A 21,135-nucleotide genomic window follows, 5' to 3' on the forward strand; every position below is an offset into this window, starting at 1 on the left:
AACATTTAACCTCCATATAAAATCTGTAGGGGGCGCTGTGGCGCCAAATGAATTTATTTCACTTCAAGTAGGTTTAGGGCAAAGAGTTTAACAACTGATTCTAATTTGACGCAATTCGGACTTTATCTGCGCAAACGGCAGAAATGTAAAATTTGGGAGATTTCTGAAATTCTTGCTACAGTTTGCGGCTTCGCCGCACAGAGAAAGAAAGAAAGAAAGAAAGAAAGAGAGAGAGAAAGAGAAAGAGAAAGAGAAAGAGAAAGAGAAAGAAAGAATAATATTCTGATGCGAAAACGATGTTTCCCATTTTTCAAATATCATAAACTATACATTTTCGGAAAGCGCTCGCGCTTTCCTACCTCATGGTGTGGGTCCCTGGTCACTGACGGGTACTTTCGTTAATTTTTGCGGTCGTCATCTCAATGTAAAGTGCTCGTTTAGTGCGCACTTTTGCACGGGCTTCGCCCGTTTACAACGGTAATGTTCCATTTTCCTACTACTAATTAGTATGCACGGGGCGTGCATGAGTGGAGGAGTGCGTTAGTGAGTGTTTGGAAGTGGGCGAGCGCTTCGCGCTCGATTTCGTGCGCACTACGTGCGCACTTTCGCAGGCCTTACGAGATTAATAGGCCTCTCGCCAGTTTGTGGCGCTCGGGCCTAATTAAGCATCTTTAACATTGTCAATATTAGGGCTGTGTTCAAAATATCGATACGGCGATATATCGTCACGGACTCCGTATCGATATGTGTATCGATACTGTGTCACAGTATTGATAGATTAGATTAGATTTTTGTGACCCGTAGGCTTCAAACGAGGTGGAATAGTTCTTTTATTATGCTGTTTGTGCTGTGCTCCTCTCGGTCGAGGTGAGAAGGAGCTGTGGACCTGATCAGAAGCTGATCTGTGCAGAAGATGCTGCTGCAGCTTGTTCAGACCAGGCCAATTGTTTGGCAAGAAACATGCAATACTTTACTAGAATGTGTTCCTTATATTTCTATTTGGATCAGTTGGTTGGATGTATGAAGTTATTAGAGCAGAATGGATTTATAAAAAAAAAAGTGCTTTGTAGATAAACATGAAATTTCATACATTTTCTTATCCAGAGTGAAAACATTAACCATTTGGTACATTTTTAAGACCCTTTTTTCAAAAATGTATCAGGATACTTATTGTAATGAGGGAATTGGATCGGAATATACAAGTATCGGGATACATATTGTAATGAGGGAATTGGATCGGAATATACAAGTATCGGGATACGTATTGTAATGAGGGAATTGGATCGGAATATACAAGTATCGGGATGCGTATCGTATCGTGACACCTGTATCGCATCGTGACACCTGTATCGTGATATGCATCCCGATACGTATCCCGATACGTATCGTGACACCGGTATCCCGATACGTATCGTGACACCGGTATCCCGATACGTATCGTGACACCGATACCCCGATACGCATCCCGATACCCCGATACGTATCGTGACACCGGTATTGGGATACGCATCGCATCGTGACCCCTGTATCGGGATACGCATCGTATCGTGACCCCTGTATCGGGATACGCATCGCATCGTGACCCCTGTATCGGGATACGCATCGCATCGTGACCCCTGTATCGGGATACGTATCGTATCGCGAGGGTCTTGGCAATACCCAGCCCATGTCAATATCCTGTCATCTCTGAGGGTAATTACTTGGTCTTGACAGTAGTGGTAGTTAATGGTTTGTTTATGCTTAGCTCCAAATTGATTTATTGAAGGAGTGGAAGCCAAGTCGGAGTCCCAAAGCTGTGATAATACATAAATAATGTCAGAAGATCTTCCACGTGCCTCAGTGTGAGGATTTGCTTGCTCAACTGCTGCTGGTCCTGCAGAATCAAAGATGAGAACAGTTCACATGCAAAGCGTGATGGATCCTTTTATCGTTTGGCAAAATGTGTACTGATACATTTGTTCTATTTCATATAGGGTGTAATCTAGACTCTTATTGCACATTTAGTTCAATTTAGGCTACATCATCTACGTGCAGATTGACTGCTCGATGCATTTATCCTGTTTATCATATTCCACGTGTTTCTGCGTCTTTTCAGCTGTTATATTTGTGTATAAGTTGCACCAGCCAAAAAAAAAGCATAATAGAGAAGAAAAAAACATACATAAGTCGCAGTGGAGTATAATTTATTTGATAAAATCCAAGACCAAGAACAGAAATCTTGAAATGTAATTTAAAATGATAACGGATTAGAGAACATGTTGACTATGTAAACGCATGTCGTAAGTGTCTGGTATGTTAACGTAACATATTAACAGTTATTCAGATAACTATAGCATGCTAACAAGTTTACCAAAGCATCAGTTTTACCCCAACTCACTAAATCCATTGAATTCTTCGTCTGTGTCACTTCTAAACAACTCTCCAAACTCCGGAGGTAGAGGAAGTGCAGATTCTTCTTCTGCGTCGCTTGGAGACTAGCCTGAAATGCTATATATGATATTATGTTAAAGGTGGAATGGACGATTTTTTTCAGCAAATTTTTTATCATATTTCCTCGTGGAGTGGATAAATCATTTGTCCTGCCACGTATCGATCATAAAACGCACCTACCGCTCACCTGCAGCCACGTGCGGTTTCGTCCCCACGTTTCCGCGTGCCTAAGCGCATGGATCTATCATAATATAGTTCCCTCAGTGTACGGGGCAAAATGAAGACGGAGAAAGACAGTTCGAGCTGACTCAGAAGTGGACAGAAATCTACGGGAGACGAGCGATGCGATGCGCTCCGTTGCGCTAATAAACAAACGCACGTGTGTGTTGTATCAGTCCGCACGGGGGAGTGCGCATGCGCACTTCCACCTGAGTTCTCAAATCGCCGAAAAATCGTCCATTGCGCCTTTAATATGTTAATATCACATAAAAATATAGTAAATGTTTTTTCCAAATGTAAATGTTAGACCCATCTTCTGCCTTGTCCGTGCACACACTCTGTCCCAGTACAGTGGACGTGTGCGTGTGTGTTTGCGCCCCTCTTTGTGCTCAGAGCTTGCGTGTTTGAGAGGAGATAGACATTTGATGCTCTTATTTGACTGGGTGACATTGATGTGGAGATGCCGCACGGATACACAACGTAGTGCCGTTTTAATGTTGTTTTTCAGTGTGAATCCCTCAACTGTCAGTATCGTGACATTCAAGCATTGCGATGCATCATGGCACCCCACTGTTCAAACTAAAGCTGTGCAATTTTACAGAGTGTTCAGATATCACTGTGACTGGTTACATACACTTGTCACTCAGAGCACGACAAAGGAACTGCGTTACTAAAAACTGAATAACCATATAACAATATCCCCTAAATGGAACATTTCCTCAGGGATCAGATCACAATTATAACCCAGTCCCAGAGCCTTCTAAAGGAATTGTTGCTGAGTTTAGCTGTCAGGCACCAGAATATGATCCTGGACTCTTAAGCCACACACTTAAATCTTAATAGATATACAGTAAGTTAACTCTTGGTGCTTGTTGGTTCCTTGTTACTTCCACCTCCCTCGTCCTGTGGCGCTTTAATCCTGCGGTGAGATGGGTAATCGGCTGAGCGCTTCACCCTCTGAGGGGAGGTGTAATCCTGTAAGGAGCTGCCGCCCATTGAACTTTGCTCCCGGTAGAAAAGTGCTGCCTCCGCTTCCGTCTGTCCCTCCACACCACGGCTCGCAATTAAACATGTTCACCAGGAGTCAAACTTTTAAAAGATCCATCGTGGTTTGTAACTCTTTCTGTCATTTTTATTGATTTACTTAACAATAGAGATTTAAGGAAGGTTATTACATGGTTATTACAAGACGGTGTTTTGTTTTATGAGACTTTCAATCAGGAAGTGTCTGAATCTGATGAGTCTGGATTTTTTGTGTAGATTAATCCTGGTTTTAAGGTGCTCTTTTCTTTTCTGCTCATCTGCATAGTGACGGTATTGGTTTTGCTATCTTATGTTTATTAAATTACAGGTGTTTTTATCAGGAATGGGAAAATAAACAGTAATATAATTTATCCCAATTAAAAGGGTTGCCACTAAATGTGGCAAATGCATTTATAATCCTGAAAATTATTAAATTATACCACCAGATTGTACAGAAGAAAGCTACTTGCACGTGATGTTCTCTTCTAGATCATAGTTGTTTTCAATACTATAATATCATATTTTAATTAGAAGCATGGGACTTGGTCCCAATAATTGGCTTGAGCCATGGAATGGAATTCATTCCATGGAATGCGAGGAGTCATTGTTGTCCCCTAGTTTCTTATTATTATTATTCATGGTTTTCTGCCAAAACTCAGGCATTTTTGACCCCCTGAACATTGATGAATGTCATACACGGGGGCATAGACGCGATCGGCTCGGCCCGAACTCGAGGAAAATGGAGGTTGCTCCGCCATGTTTGACTTCTTTTTTTTTTTTTTTTTAAATTGTACTTGTCCTAGGTTTTTTGTCCAATCGAGCTCAAAACAACACTTTTTGCATCTAAAGACATTGAAATTTAAATAAAGATAAAAAATGTTTTTGATATTCCTTACACGCCCGTAACACGCCCTCAAAAAAAGGCTTCATTTCCTGTTTTTTTGGAATTGATCTACGGAGCTCACATTTCACTCACTAATGCGTGTTTAGGGTCTGATTGGAAATAAATACCATGTAACAAATTTACTCTATAGCGCCCCCATTGTGTGAAAAACTCAGCATTGTCTGATTTGTTTGAAACTCATGGATTATATTCTCCTCAAGACGCCATGAAAAAATGTGTTACAGATATTGTGTATTTTTCACTATTGGCCAGCAGAGGTGCAATTAGTGCCTTCACTTCCTCTTTTATTTTGATGGGACATTTCCTCTCGTGCCGCGGTCTTAGCATTAGCATTAGCATTAGCAGCGGGTCTCTGTTGCTAGGTGATGGAGGTACAGGGAGGAGGGGAATAAAGTCTAAAGAATATTCTTTAAGACTTTATGCTTTAGGCTTAAAGAATAAAGTCTAAAGAATATTCTTTAGACTTTATTCTTTAGACTGTATTCTTTCTGCCACAACTCGGGTATTTTGACCCCCTGAACATCATTGAAAAGTCCCGGGTCACCGAGGCTCTCTCTCTTTTTTCCTGCTCAGGTCTGCGTTCAGCATGATCTTGCAATTTGTCAGGACAAACAACCATTTGAATCGCAAACTATGCAATCATCAACGGTGAATTACTGAGCGTCGTTTGGTATGCCGCAAAACGCAGCAGAAAACATTGACGGGCGGAATGGGGGTCGCGCGGGAAGGCAGAATTTCAATTCTATTTTTAATACTTTTAAAACATGTTTTCTTACTGTGAGCTAAGTGACCCCTCTCCACAGATCTGACCAGTAACCCAGCATGGTGACATTGTCGGCTTGCCTCCATGAATATCTATACATTTAATGCCATACTCCATAACAATGTAAACTACCAGATTGCACTTAAATAACTATATAGTGAGCTGATTCTTTGTTTTCTGCATCATGTGATATAATTGGTGTTATTGCTCCACACATTTTGATAGAGCTCCACATTCAGAGCTGGTGTGTGTACTTATAGCTCTCCTTCACTTGTAGGTCCTTTAGCTTTAGTCAAGTGTCACAGTTGCTATGTCGGAGTGTGCTGGAGAGTTTTTTCATAGTTTTAAAAAGCTGGACATTTAATTGCATTGAAATCAGAACGTAAAAGATTGCATTCTTTAAGGCAGAACGTTGCTGCTGAACAAAACGTCGTCTTTTTCTCGATTCCAGTGCGGTAAAACGTATTTGCTTTTCTTTTAGTAAATAAGTTAGCGGGTTATTATTTTGATCAGGACCAATACAAAGTATACCAGACTCTACATTACGCCTGATATCACATAGCAGTGTAGTTAGTTGTGCAGTCTTGAGTTTGCGTTTACTGTGTAATGGCCTCGTAACTTTTGCGTTTCTTGGGAAGCGAGAGTCTTATCAATTCAAACATGCTCTGCAATTTTGTCTTTTATCTTGTGAAGTTGGTATTTATCAAGTGATTTATTGCATAGAGTGTAGCGCTGCAGAGAGATGCATGCTGGGATCGGTCGGGGCTGTGGTATCTGGTGTTTGGTGAAGGTGTGGACTCCGTAAATGACTGTGGTGGTGGTTGTTGCTACATTTAGCGCGAGTGGGCCGTAACACACTTCAGCAGACTGCATCAAAACTGTAGTGTATTTAAAGTGCAAAGCTGTGTTCACTTCTCTCGACGCCGCAATCTGATGTTGACCACAATATGAATGAGTTATATAATAATTTCTTGTAAATCCAGGACTTTTTTGGGTTGTTTAGACTACATGTTATGGCAAAAAAAAAAAAAAAAAAAAAACCAATATTGAGTTATTGAGATAAGAGTAATTAAAAATAGACCAGATAGGCCTTTTTAAAAAAAATCAAAATAATTCCCCGGACAGAATTGTTGATTAAAAGTTCAAAGCTTATAATTGCAGAGTGCCGTAATCACAATTAGATTAAAGTTCTTGCTTTTATGTTGGTGATTGCAGCTCTTGTGACTAGGGAAGTTACAAATCACATTTAGTGTTATGATTATTTTGAGTATTCGCAATAGGACTCTAACAATTATTTCTGTTTGTATGTAGTGACTGAAGGTTCAAAGAATAGTTTCAAATAGTGAAATATTGATACAAATCTGAAATTGGTTATTCTTTTTTGATGTTGGTTATTTGATAATGTTGCTGTTGTTATAAAAGGGTCTTTACACATGTTTTTTAAGTCTGTGTACTCCAGATAATGATTATATATTGTAGTATATTACTTACTTAACTTACTTTTCTTAACTTTGCTTACTTATTTTTCTTTACTGACTTACTAGAGATGCACCGATCAATCGGCCGCCGATTAAAAAAGCCGGTTTTATGTCCAATCGGTGACCGGCCGGTCACTGTCGTAATTTCCGGTTTTCGGCCAATCATATGTAAACGCGCGTCGAACACCTCCTGCGTTTTCCGTGGCGCGATTCCTGCTTTTTCAGCGTGGAGCGCGGCGTGGAGGGTGCATTTTGGCGTTTTTCGCTCTAGACGCTTTGACAGGCATATAAGCTTCAAGGCGTTAAAATAGTTTGCCGCAGAAAAGTTCAGATTTGTTCAACTTTTCTGCGGCGAGGCGGCGCAGCAGCCAATCAGAGATGACACTCCTTTTTGTTCCTGTTCTGTATATATATATATATATATATTATTTTTATATATAGTTATTTATTTTTCTATTTTTCCACAAAATAAATTACATTTTATATTATAAAACGTGTGTCCTGTATACATTTTTCATATATATAATACTGGGTAGTTTGTGGGAAAATCAGTGGCAAGATAGAAAATCGGTATCTGAAAAAAAGGTTTTGGCAAGTCAGACCTCCTAAAAAAACGGAAATTGGTATCGGTCAAGAATTTTGCAATCGATGCATCTCTAGACTTTACTTAACTGACTTTACTTTTCTTACTTTACTTTTCTCACTTTTCTTTAATGACTTTACTTTACTTGACTCACTTTCTCACTTTACTATCTTGCTTTATTTACTTACTTTGTTTACTTACCGGCACTTACTTTGTTTACTTAATTTACGTGCTTTATTTATTGACTTACTTTACATACTTATTTAGCATAGTAATGCGACTATGATTATGTTTTCATAGTCTACTGATGAAATACAGAAGTGTGTGTGTTCGACCTGCCCCATTGGGTACAACACTTCTAACGATGGCGTGATCCCAGACTGACGTGCAGTGTGTGTGCGTGTTTGTTGTTCCAGGTGAAAAAGGATTCCAAAGAGGCAGAGGAGACCAAAAACGAGGCCAGAAATGAGCCCAAAGAGGAAGCCCCTGCTCCGCTCCGGGAGAAGTCCGCAGGAAACGTGGCCAACCTGGTGAATCGAATGAGCGCCATCGGGATCCCTCTGGGGGGTTTCCAGCCGCACCCCCCAGCCGCTTCCAAGAGTAGGCTCCAAAGCGCTTTATTTTCACTCAGAACACTAGTCACCTGTCTAGACTGAAAGTATTCTCCTCAGGTCAGCCTTAACAGTCCTTTTCATCTAGTCAAAATAAACGATGAAATAAACAATGTTATGCACATTATAGTGTAACAATACTGAACTTTCTATCTCTATTTTGATCTCAGGATTTTAGACCAAAGAATGTTACTTTTTTGTACTATTTTTGTGTTATCACCAAAAATAATAATCTTAAATATTGTCACATGTTCTAATACTAGTTTGAATAGAAAGCCATTTAGGAAAGGTCAAAGTCTGTCTTGTTGATATTGATTTTACCTATTTTATTTTACTACTACCCTACCATTAAAAACTATGGGATATGACTGTATGGGTTTGCGTTATAAGGCTGCAGCCAACTATTATTCTCGTAATCGATTAATGGATTAGTTTTTCATGATGGGGATTATGAGATTTCTACAGATTTGACCAAGATGAAGCTAAAATGATCATCTTTATATTGTGTATTGTAGAAAGTTATAAAACGTTTTCTCTCGGCAAATGGCATGCTTTGGCGTCTGTATATAGTTCGGAAAATGATTATTTGATTACGAACAAACTTGACAAATATTTAAATAATTGGTTTGTTTGCAATTAACCACCCTTGTGCATAACCGCCTAAAGAAAGATTATAAATACATCATAAAGTCATATCTACACTTATTAACTATATAAAGCTCCTGAATCTGTAACTACCGTCATTTTTATCTGCAATTATCTACAGGAAATCATTAAAGTCACTAAATCTGGCAGCTGTGTTGTTGAATGGGCTTGTGCAGCTGTGTTGTTGAATGGGCGTGTCCCTGCCGGAGGATCACCTGACTCATAGCACCTTGTGGAGGCGGTTCTTCACTTACTAAACACGCCCCTCTCCGCTTCATGCCCCGCGCCTTTGATCCAGAGCCTGAAGAGCAGTTTAAACCCGGACACGCGCAGGTTTTGTGCCTCCGAGAGCAGGTCTAACCTCTTCTGCTTCACATTGACAGAGCCCAAGAGGAGACTGTGCAAGGCTCTGTTCGACTATCACCCCCAGAACGAAGACGAGCTGGAGCTGAAGGTGGGAGACCTCATCGAAGTCACAGAAGAGGTACCACTATTCACTGGACTCACTTTCTTTTGCTTAAACTTTCAAAACTATTCAGTTTGATCTGATTCGGTCAACAAGTCTGTATCAGAAAAAAGTAAGCAGATAACCTCAAATCTTTATTTCTATGATTTTTGTTGTTGTTTTGGAGTTACATTTGAAAGTAATTTATACTGACAGCAAATGCATTCATATATGATACTCAACTTTATGTAGTCCTTTTCTGGTTTTTGTATGTTTTTCAGTTATAATCACGCCGTTTACTTTTATTGACTAAAACTGAATCTTTTTCTACAATGTTTACTTTTAACATGTTTTTTCTCAACATAAAGTTATGGCGTATGTCAAATTTGGTGAAATGATATTCTACTCTTACCTCTTCAGGTGGAGGAGGGTTGGTGGAGTGGCACGTTCAATGGGAAGTCTGGACTATTTCCCTCAAACTTTGTCAAAGAACTAGATGCCTCGGCAGAAGACGGAGAGTCGAGTGAAGCCACACCAGAGGAGACGGGTATGAAAGACGGTACTGAAATGTTGTTTTTTTTTACATCTGTTTATACATTTGTGCTTGGGATATACAGTTTACACTATAGTAGTCTTAATATGTTATCCTTCTTGGTTATGAAATAAAATGTGGTGCAGTTGTGGAGTTGAGGTATGTCCTCTTTTCTCAACATGTCTGAGCATGAAGTTGAGTTTAAAGTCAGCCTAATGTTTACACTTGATGTGAACGTGCAGTGGTACAGAAGCCTGCCTTGTTCTTAATTCATACGCATGTTAGAGACTAAAACCAGCTTAAATCATGCCATAGTAAGTATCAAAGCGGTACTGAGTGGCTTTCTGCTGTAGAGGCTTGAAAAAGTAAAAATTCATAATTTGGCACCAGCACCGACATAATCGGTCCAAGCAGGTTTGGAGCTAACAAAACAAAGTGCCACACCAATTGCCGTTGTCGTCTATAAATAACTAATCTGCAGATTGTGTTACAGTAAATGTGTTTTTTATCCATAGATGGACCTGCCTCAGAAAATGCCAGCACCCCCACATCACCTCCAGCGAGCTTGGGGAACGGAGCGCCCCGGCCGCCCAGTAAGGTCATGAGGGTCGGCTTCGGGGACATCTTCACTGGAGCGCATGTGAAATTAAAAGTGAGTGGAGTGAGAATGTGTACAACTCCTTTAGATGTTCGCTGGCCACGCCTTCCTATTCACCATCTTTGTTTACCGTCAATGGAGATGTTTCCTGTGATCTATAGACACGGATAACTTTTATTCTCAAATATGTCTGCATAAAACAAACTGGCACCAAGACCAACAAAAGCACCTTTACTTCTCTGTTTGACTGAGTAATATTCTGTAACCATATTTTGAGAATAAGGACACAACAATAGTGTTTCTGTGGCACACTGCACAAGACGCTCTGTACTTGTAGCATGTAACAGTTTTCTGTTGTGTTTCTGCAGCCCTCACTCTTTCCACCACTAACATTACCCTCCTCTACACAACAGTGTCTCATCTCCTTCAGTTTATCCTTGAGGGGCTCATAATCCCATCAAATGTCCACAAATCTGTAAATTAGATCTTTTAAAGGAGCGTTCAGACCACAGCATCTAAATTCTCGCTGGACGCCTGAGTCTGGCGTCCGTATATTTGAGGCAAGCGCCGGTGTGGCTGTTCTCTTGGTGCGATGGCAGACCAGGGTGAGACAGTGGCTTTGGTGTATTTGCATTAAGTCCAAACGGAGGCGATCGGCTCGGGGGCTTGTCTGGGTCCACCAAATACTTAAGAGTTGACCAGAATTTAGTGAATATCATCATTTGCAGTCTGGATGATTTTTTCCCGGTGCTGGGTTTGTTTTGGTCCTTCGTCCGGATAATGAAATTCGTTGGCATGTCACTGCAGCGTAATCTCTGCTGCAAAAAAGTTCAGCTTCGCCCCCAGACGCACTGCGTCCGACGCTCTAAACGCAGGATTCACACTGCAAGAATGCTCAAAATGCACAGCAAAACCGCTGGACGCATATCCACATAGACTTGGAATGTAAACTGGACGCTTTGACGCTGTAGTGTGAACGCTCTTTTACATTGACACTGGCATCTACTCTATAGGTTTGCCGCTCTGTTTACCTGTTCTCAATCTGGCACACAGGGCTGCATTATTTGTCAGCTCAATTGACCTCCAGCCAGGTGAAACTGTGTTTTTACTTTGGTTGTCATTTGTAAATGTCTCCAGTCTGGGCCACTATCCTTAAATATCTGTGCTTCTCATCAAACTGTCATCTAAATCCAAACGTCCTTCATTTAGTGTCATGCAAAACATTCATTCATGATCCAAACCCATCTACATTTGTTTAATTTGCTTCACTTTAGTCTGTCCCGTCAGTACCATCCGCAAAGTCTGCCCATCCCAACCATCCCACCCCCACCCCGACAGAGGCCCCCAAGGTAGACGCAGAGAGCAGGGCCTCCTTGAAACGACAATGTGAGTACAGGACCACATCATGTCTTTGGAAGATTGTTTCCAATTTGTAACGGCATTTTGGTTTTCAGCAAAAGAATACTGCAAAGTGACATTTGGGTTTGAGGCCACAAATGAAGACGAGCTCACACTGAAGGAGGGGGAAATCATTCACGTCCTCAGCAAGGTCAGTGGCTCCTGGTTCTGCTCGTGTCCTTCCAGTTCTGCCCGTGTCCATCTGGTTCTGCTCGTGTCCTCCTGGTTCTGCTCGTGTCCTCCTGGTTCTGCTCGTGTCCTCCTGGTTCTGCTCGTGTCCTCCTGGTTCTGCTCGTGTCCTTCCGGTTCTGCCCGTGTCCTCCTGGTTCTGCTCGTGTCCTTCCGGTTCTGCCCGTGTCCTCCTGGTTCTGCTCGTGTCCTCCTGGTTCTGCTCGTGTCCTCCTGGTTCTGCTTGTGTCCTTCCGGTTCTGCCCGTGTCCTTCCGGTTCTGCCCGTGTCCTCCTGGTTCTGCTCGTGTCCTCCTGGTTCTGCTCGTGTCCTCCTGGTTCTGCTCGTGTCCTCTTGGTTCTGCTTGTGTCCTTCCGGTTCTGCCCGTGTCCTTCCGGTTCTGCCCGTGTCCTCCTGGTTCTGCTCGTGTCCTCCTGGTTCTGCTCGTGTCCTCCTGGTTCTGCTTGTGTCCTTCCGGTTCTGCCCGTGTCCTTCCGGTTCTGCCCGTGTCCTCCTGGTTCTGCTCGTGTCCTCCTGGTTCTGCTCGTGTCCTCCTGGTTCTGTTCGTGTCCTCCTGGTTCTGCTCGTGTCCTTCCGGTTCTGCTAGTGTCCTTCCGGTTCTGCCCGTGTCCTCCTGGTTCTGCCCGTGTCCTCCTGGTTCTGCCCGTGTCCTTCCGGTTCTGCCCGTGTCCTGGTTCTGCTCGTGTCCTTCCGGTTCTGCTCGTGTCCTTCCGGTTCTGCCCGTGTCCTTCCGGTTCTGCCCGTGTCCTCCTGGTTCTGCCCGTGTCCTCCTGGTTCTGCCCGTGTCCTTCCGGTTCTGCTCGTGTCCTTCCGGTTCTGCTCGTGTCCTTCCGGTTCTGCTCGTGTCCTCCTGGTTCTGCTCGTGTCCTCCTGGTTCTGCTCGTGTCCTCCTGGTTCTGCTCGTGTCCTTCCGGTTCTGCTCGTGTCCTCCTGGTTCTGCCCGTGTCCTTCCGGTTCTGCCCGTGTCCTTCCGGTTCTGCTCGTGTCCTTCCGGTTCTGCTCGTGTCCTCCTGGTTCTGCCCGTGTCCTTCCGGTTCTGCTCGTGTCCTTCCGGTTCTGCCCGTGTCCTGGTTCTGCCCGTGTCCTTCCGGTTCTGCTCGTGTCCTCTTGGTTCTGCTCGTGTCCTCTTGGTTCTGCTCGTGTCCCCCTGGTTCTGCCCGTGTCCTCTTGGTTCTGCCCGTGTCCTCTTGGTTCTGCCCGTGTCCTCTTGGTTCTTCCCGTGTCCTCTTGGTTCTTCCCGTGTCCTCTTGGTTTTTCCTGTGTCCTCTTGGTTCTGCCCGTGTCCTCCTGGTTCTGCTCGTGTCCTCCTGGTTCTGCTCGTGTCCTCCTGGTTCTGCTTGTGTCCTTCCGGTTCTGCCCGTGTCCTTCCGGTTCTGCCCGTGTCCTCTTGGTTCTTCCCGTGTCCTCTTGGTTCTTCCCGTGTCCTCTTGGTTCTTCCCGTGTCCTCTTGGTTTTTCCTGTGTCCTCTTGGTTCTGCCCGTGTCCTCCTGGTTCTGCTCGTGTCCTCCTGGTTCTGCTCGTGTCCTCCTGGTTCTGCTTGTGTCCTTCCGGTTCTGCCCGTGTCCTTCCGGTTCTGCCCGTGTCCTCTTGGTTCTTCCCGTGTCCTCTTGGTTCTTCCTGTGTCCTCTTGGTTCTGCCCGTGTCCCCCTGGTTCTGCCCGTGTCCACAGCACTTTGAATAATACATGTTTTGTACTTCCACATGAGTAAATCCAATCCAACTTTATTTGTATTGCACATTTTACCAACACAAAGTCTCCAACGTGCTGCACAGAGTACTAAACAAGCACAATTAAAATAGATTAAAATAAATGCATGCATACAAATCAAATATTATACATTAAAAACAATTAAAAAATACATTTAAAAAAATACAATATATATATCTTATATTATGTTAAATATATATTGGGCAGTAAAGACGCATCCCCATTTCTAACTCTTTAAATTTCACTCACCAATAGTTTAATTAAGGACTTGAAGTGAGTAACAAATAGCCTCTTATTTGTGTAAATGTTTTTTATGATCTTTCAGTTTGCCCCAGGTTCAGCCTCAATGGGCTCTTCCCTTGTTAAATAAAGGTTAATAAATAAAAAAAAAGAAGTGACATTTGAAATTTCCAGTGGTGCTAGCAAATTCATATTTACTTGCAACTTCTTTTAAAACCAGAGCATACTTTAGACTACAATTGTAACGCTACTGATCCCTGTTTCTGAACCCTGATCCTTCCTTCTATCTCCAGTAGAATCCAGACGAACCTGTCGGAGTGGTTCTTTGGCCTTTTCTAATTCAGTGCCAAGAACTTCATTGTAGATTGTTAAAGGGCTGACCAAAAGACACAAATGGACAGACAGGTTATTCTCATTATCTCAGGGCCTTGTAGATTTACTATTATGCTTGGACATTATGCTCATTCGATGTGTAGAAGGTAGAAATATCAGTAATAATGGTGTGATTTAGTACTTGTACTTTAGTAACTTGTTTTGTCATTCTAATCTCAGCTGTTGTTAATATGGCCTCAATGATAAATGATGCCTAATAATAATTGTCCACTCGTAAAACGACAAACTATTACAAACTACTGCGAGATACAGCGAAGTGAAGTACAGTGAAGTCAAATAATATTTAATTCCTGCATTGTACTGATGTGCCTAAATAGTTCTTTTCCAGGCCTTTAAGCGATCACAATCAATTAAGCAAACTTTCTGTTGAAATCCTGCTGCGACACAGTGAGAACAGAACCAGCCAAACGGGATCAGGGGCCGCCACGGCTGCTCCAGGGCACGATAAAGATGATTGCGGTTCTGTCATCTGAGCTCAGTGACACACAAACATGGATTTCTCTGGTTCACTGTTGGGGTTAATTCAGACGGCTGCCTCCATCTAGTGGCGAATGTTGGAAGTACTGCTACAAAAGTGTGTTGTCTTCCGTGTGTAGGTCTTATGTTGTGTGTGTTTATGTATGGTAATGTTGTGCTGTATCCACTGTGTTAAGGACACAGGGGAGCCCGGCTGGTGGAGAGGCGAGGTCGGAGGGAGAGAGGGCGTGTTCCCGGACAACTTTGTAACGATGGTCAACGATGCAGACAAAGATGTAAGTGTTCGAGTTGTGCACATACCACACACTTTCAGTCAACACTTTTTGTATTATTGCAATTTTTAGATAAAACAACCTACATTGCCATAAAAAGAGACAATTTAAAAGAAATTATGTAACGTAAATGTCTAGTGTAATCTACCAAAGGAGATAGAGATATTTTTTAGTTTCTGTCCTTTCTTGTTTAGTGTAATACATGAATCTCAACCAAGACATTTAGCACATGTTTGACACTTTGTGGAAATATTGTCCTAACATTTTTATTGCTGGAATGAACACACAAAAAAAGTTATATTCATTTTTGTCAATATCGCCCAACCCTAATCTTAGTATATAGCTTATACAGAACGTAAACATAAGTCACACAGAAGCAGTACTTCACACACGGTAGCAAGCCGCCCCAGTGCATGTTGCAACTCCAGGTTTGATAGAGCCATAGGGACAACATCTGCAAACTGTGCCTGGAAATTCTGCCCCTAAAAACAATGAACAGAAGTGACAAAGGGAAGCCCTGGCACTGTCCAACATGCACCGACACCAGGTCTGACTTTCTGAGGGACACAGTCAAAAGCCTTCTCCAGATCCATAAAGCACATGTGGACTGGTTGGGCTAATACTTCTTTACTTAAGGTAAAGTAAGGCCTACTCCAGTACACTGGAGTAGGCCTTACTGGGGAGGAGTGTGATCCCTCTGTAGTTGGAACACAACCTCTGGCCTATTCCTTATCTAAATTGCATTTATAATTGGGTGACATAAGGATGACGCAAAAAGTCTTTCTGTAATTATTAGAACGTAGAAGTTAATATATTGTTTTTGTTTCAGGCCGGGGCAATGAGGGGGTCACTGAAGACTCTGAAGCAGGACCATGAAGAGGTGAGTGTCTGTTACATGGTGACAGTCCATAAAGGTCATTGCTCAAAAGGGATATCGGGTCACAGGGGCCTTTATCATCAGTCTACTATCATTTCACTGCTGCTCTGTCGCTGTAGAGTTGTACATTGTTGTAGAGCAAGAGATATTTACACAAAATTTTGCTCTAGCGCCAATGAAGGCTAAATTCATCTTGAAATAATAAGATTTTAAGGTTCTACGAAGGTCAACGAAGCAAAGTTTCTGTTGGCATCGCTTTTGTTTCTGTCGACTATATCAAAAAATATAAGTTGAATGTCCTTAACCATCGTTGAAAATTCTGATTATGAATTCAGATTTTTACTTTGTATGACCAAAGGAAAATAAGTTACATGAAAAGGAAAATAAATGCTTTGCAGTGAATGAAAGTTAAAGGTCTACAGTACCAAAGGTTTCAAACGTCTGTAAAACCTTAAAAACCTTTTGATACCATTTGAAGGTTAATGAAATCTGCAGTTTATTCCTCGTTTTGGCTGACCTATTCCAGAAAATATGAATCTGCATATATATTGTCGTGCACAACCACACTTCCTCCGCACAAATGAGGCCTTTATGCATCTGTGCGGGGTTCATTTCTCATACAGGGTTTTGTTTGTTTAGCAGTGAAAATACACCTCCATCTCAGACACTCACCAAACTCTTCCCTAGTGGTGCTGACTATTATTGCAGTCCATTACGGTGCAGGATAATGGACCGAATGACCAATTATATCTGAGCAACTCCTCCATTCACAGTCAGTAATTATAGTGAAAAGGTTCATGTGCAACGTGACGAACATGATTCATGCCTGGAATCTAAACCCACACACAATCTCCTGGAATTGTAATAGTGTGTTGTCAACATCTAAAGAATTCATTTTCAACGTTTAACCGGGATCGCTCTATAATTCGATCGATGATGTGGGGGCAGTTTTACAGTCCTTTCACATTTGTCTGATGCTTAAACCTCAACTTATACAATTAAAGGTTCAGTTACTGCATTGTTGGTTTGCTAAAATATCTTCTGATTGCAGTTATTGGGATACTCTTCATAACAATTCATTTGCGGTTTTCTCTTACACAAGGTGAAACATTTTGCGTTTTTAAAATGGTAAAATAATTTCAAGCTCATCTTAATCTACATGGTATATACAATAAAGAATAATAATGCTAAGGTGTGCAAGGAAACAATTTTAAAAGTCTGTTTATTGTGATTACAGTTATGAAATGCATGCAAAAACATATTGGATCTTGGTGAGAAATAGAAAGATGTCTCTCTTCTAGTGTGAAATCGGTCACATACTGTGTTTTTTTGTTCCCACTTGAGACTATTCAGTCGCGCCAAAGCTCCACCTCTCGATCACATCACACTTAAAACATATTGACTTGGCATCTTGACTCGCCCGTTGAATTCTAATCCACCCATTTTCTGAACTGAGGCCTTAAGATGCAGAAGAACATTTCAGCCAAAGCCAAACGTTACATAGTGCTCCTTTTGAAAGTAGAGTCAAATCCAATCTTATTAAAGACCAATTCTGTTATTAAGAACACAGAAAGATCAGGACACTTTTCTGCTAATCAGCCAATAGCAATATTTTAGTTTTTAACGTGAAAAGTGCATTGAGCCCTCATTATGCATTGCCAACGATCAAGGACTGGACTGACATCTGATATCAGACGGATGGAAACGATGACTTTCAGACTTAATTTGGAAATGGACAAATTTGACCGACTCTGGACCAAATGGGACGCTTATTTTAATTTAAATATGCCGTGACTTTGTTTGTATTTATGTTAAGTTGAAATCTACTTCTGTTTTCTTTAAATTTATTCTCTCTAGTCGTTGTGGTCCGTTCATTTTGTGTTACGTATTATTATTATATTATTTTGTTTATAAGTCTGATCTTAGCCTTAGTTTGTATTTTTAATCATGCGCTCAGGTCTATTATATGTACATTGCAAATGTAGGGGACTGAGATGACCCAGGACCCCCACTGCAAAATGAAATTGACGTCATAATTGTGATGAATATTCATTTCGAGTTGCAAAACATTTTAAATCAGCTTTAATTGTATTCAGTCGAGGATTCAATTGTGTTTTTGAAATTGAAATATTCATACAGACATGCATACAGTATCATCAGTTTTTACAATTACATCTCAAACAAACAAACTCGGGGGTTCAGAGTTGCAAGCCCTCCTCCCCCAGACAATGCATTCACTTCATGATGATATTCACATTGGATACACTTGTTTTCAGTCCAGCCTGTATATAAAGACACGGAAGGTTAAGATAAGAGTTGCGAACTCAATTGTTTTTCTTATCAGTTTGTGCATAAACAATGGAAAAAAACGAGTAAGAATACGCTCATACAGACTTGCATAATACATTTTACAAACATCCATGCATATTTTATTAAAACATGGCATTTCCTATATGGGGCTATGTAATGTGCCAAATTGCAGCGTGACTCCTTTGTGTGCTGCTGATGCTTAGCTGCATAATTGAATTAGCTTAAACAGGTGCACATTTATCAGCACAACCAGGATGTGTAATCACAGGGTGGGCTTGTTACTGAAGTCGCCCACGCCCAGGATTACACGCCGACGATGATCGATTAAAAGGTGATATATGATGGTTGCTAAGGACCAGAGCCATCGCAGTATCTTTTTTCTGACGTGACTTTGTGGTAGTAGCATGTGAATTGGATATATTAAGTCATGACACTATCTGCAGTATATCTTACAATCACAGGGTGCTATTGTTGAATGAATCTACCACATCCTAAACTCTATATAGCGGTACTCTTTTCACAATTGTATTTTATTTTAGTTGGTCTAATTTAAAGATTTACTGACGGACTTGAGCTGATCAGCAATGATTAAAAATGACATGTCAAAATGTAATTGATTGCACAGCCCTATCTTCTTTGGTAAAGATGGAGTGTATCAAGTATTTACACAGGCACAGTATGTCACTTTTTAGCCTAAAAATAGACTAAAGCAAAGTCATGTTTTTTGTTTTGTTGCTCTGTAAATGTATAAAAAACATCTTTACTGTGAGCTGGCTTGCATCTCCACAAAATTGAAGCTTGAGGTCTGGAGGATGAGCCTACACCTGCTTGTTTCTATGGAAACTATATCAGCTTAAATATATCTGCATGTTCTGAAGTTTGGTTTTAGCCAGTGGTGGACTGCACTCAAGTAACATTTGTATGCAGTGAGTGGATACTTTTTACTGTTAATTCACTACATCTTTAACTGGATTTAAAAGTAGGAAGTACTTTTCATTTAGTTTGAGGAGTTACTTTAGGAATGTTCATGCTGCCATTCTCCCTAAAGGTTTTTAGTTCAAGTCTCAGCTTTGAGAAAGCAAAAATATACTGGTATATATATACTTTAAATATATATACTACTAAATATATATATACTTTAAATTCACTATAAAAAATTAAGAAATTGATGAATTGACCTTTGGACAGCGCCACCTTTGTTTCATCTAAGAAACAACTTAAGGAATAACTATCAATTCACTAAAAGATGTGACCATTAGAGAGACACCTATACATGTTATTTTCCACAACACTGTGTGTGTGTTTGTACGCGTATGAAAGTCATAGTAGAGAGCACAGTCATGGGCACTTTTACTAAATGCACTTTAGTATTAGATTCACGCACCTTTATGCGATTTCCTGTGTATTTTATCATGTCTGATTATGTCTGCTGTGCTTGTTTTTACTATGTTGTCATGTCTTACTTAAAAGTGGTATGGACGATTTTTTTCCAGCAAATTTTGTATCATATTTCCTCGTGGCGTGGATAAATCATTTGTCCACGTATCAATCATAAAACGCACCTATCGCTCACCTGCAGCCGCGTCAGGCTCGTCCCCACGTTTCCACGTGCCTAAGCGCATGGATCTATCATAATATAGTTCCCTCAGTGTACGGGGCAAAATGAAGACGGAGAAAGACAGTTCGAGCTGACGCAGAAGTGGACAGAAATCTACGGGAGACGAGCGATGCGATGCGCTCCGTTGCGCTAATAAACAAACGCACGTGTGTGTCGTATCGGTCCGCACAGGGGAGTGCGCATGCGCACTTCCGCCTGCGTTCTCAAATCGCCGAAAAATCGGCCATACCGCCTTTAAGTGATACTTTAACTTAAGTATTTTTGCACACATACTTTTACTTAAATAAAAAAAAACTTCTTTAAGTGTAATGAAGTATAATTACTACTGAAAGGTTTGGAAATGGGATCTATGGTTTGTTTTTAGGTAACAAAGTCTTATTGTCTAAATGTGTAGATGTTAAGACTGTACTGTGTATTTGGATTTATGTCAATCTTCAGAAGAACATCTATTCTTCATGGAGTCAAACTGTAACTGTGCTTCTCGAGAAAAAGAGATTACCGACAGTCATCCCAATGGGACATTCCTGATTAAATACATTTAAAAAGTGCATGCTCAAAGTACACACAAGCACTATTTTTGACCTCATTTACTCTTTAAAGAGCTCCTTTAAACAGAGCAGTCTTTTTAGATTTTTTTTTCACCTGATGCAAGAATGTGGCCCTGAATAGTGGTTTTACGCACATCCAAAGCCTTTGAATCACGCATGTTAGATTTAACGTCTTTAACTTTTATTGAATTTGTTGCATGTTTACTTGATTTCTAATCTGATCTAGTTTTTTTTTCTCTTTCCTTTTCATAGAAACCAAGAAAGCCACCGCCGCCGTCAAAGCAAAGCGGTGAGTGCTCTGATTTGATTTAATAAAACGTGTTTAACTCTACATGTACAATATATATAGCAGTTATGCAAAAAAAAAAAATGATGCCACGTCTGTAAAATGGCACAGCAGCTTTTCCTGTAACTGTCTGCATTTTACTGCGCTGACTTCCTGTGTGCATGGAACTGTGGTTTGCAAGACATTGAATTGTTTCTGCTCATGACCTGATTTATTCAAAGCAGAAACACAATAGAGAAGAAAGACGCTTGAAAAAGTTAATTTAAAATGTTTTGTTTTTCAGTGCATAAACCAGAGGTGCCAAGTGCGGACAAGAAACCTCATTCCAGCCGGACAGAGGATAAAGGTAAGACCGATTGTACGACACACTTTTGAAATGTAACATCATTTTATCAAGATAAACTTTGCAAAACTTTAGTGTGTAACGTAATGTAGGTATTAGTCATGCGCGGGTGTTTTAGTGTTCACAAACGCTATACAATGAGATTTAAAGCCGGTAAGGATTTTATGAAAGAAAAATGTCTAACTAATCTGTTTAAAAATAAAATAAATTCATATATATTGAATTATGATTTAAATTTAATTCTG

General features: G+C 41.0%; 1 protein-coding gene across 1 annotated transcript in view; it reads left to right on the forward strand.

Annotated features, from left to right (window-relative positions):
* Positions 1 to 21,135, forward strand: part of cd2ap (CD2-associated protein) — a 46,353-nt gene that overhangs the window by 8,037 nt on the left and 17,181 nt on the right. The window contains exons 3-12 of the mRNA XM_072440478.1: positions 7,815 to 8,000; positions 9,040 to 9,140; positions 9,522 to 9,660; positions 10,149 to 10,285; positions 11,506 to 11,617; positions 11,686 to 11,780; positions 14,813 to 14,911; positions 15,738 to 15,788; positions 20,514 to 20,550; positions 20,831 to 20,893. Coding sequence (XP_072296579.1) covers positions 7,815 to 8,000; positions 9,040 to 9,140; positions 9,522 to 9,660; positions 10,149 to 10,285; positions 11,506 to 11,617; positions 11,686 to 11,780; positions 14,813 to 14,911; positions 15,738 to 15,788; positions 20,514 to 20,550; positions 20,831 to 20,893 — 1,020 coding nt within the window. The remainder of the gene's footprint in view (positions 1 to 7,814; positions 8,001 to 9,039; positions 9,141 to 9,521; positions 9,661 to 10,148; positions 10,286 to 11,505; positions 11,618 to 11,685; positions 11,781 to 14,812; positions 14,912 to 15,737; positions 15,789 to 20,513; positions 20,551 to 20,830; positions 20,894 to 21,135) is intronic.

Source organism: Eucyclogobius newberryi, unplaced genomic scaffold (assembly GCF_026437365.1).
Source record: "Eucyclogobius newberryi isolate DKJ021-1_F unplaced genomic scaffold, fEucNew1.0.hap1 SCAF_1, whole genome shotgun sequence".
Lineage (NCBI taxonomy): Eukaryota > Metazoa > Chordata > Actinopteri > Gobiiformes > Gobiidae > Eucyclogobius > Eucyclogobius newberryi.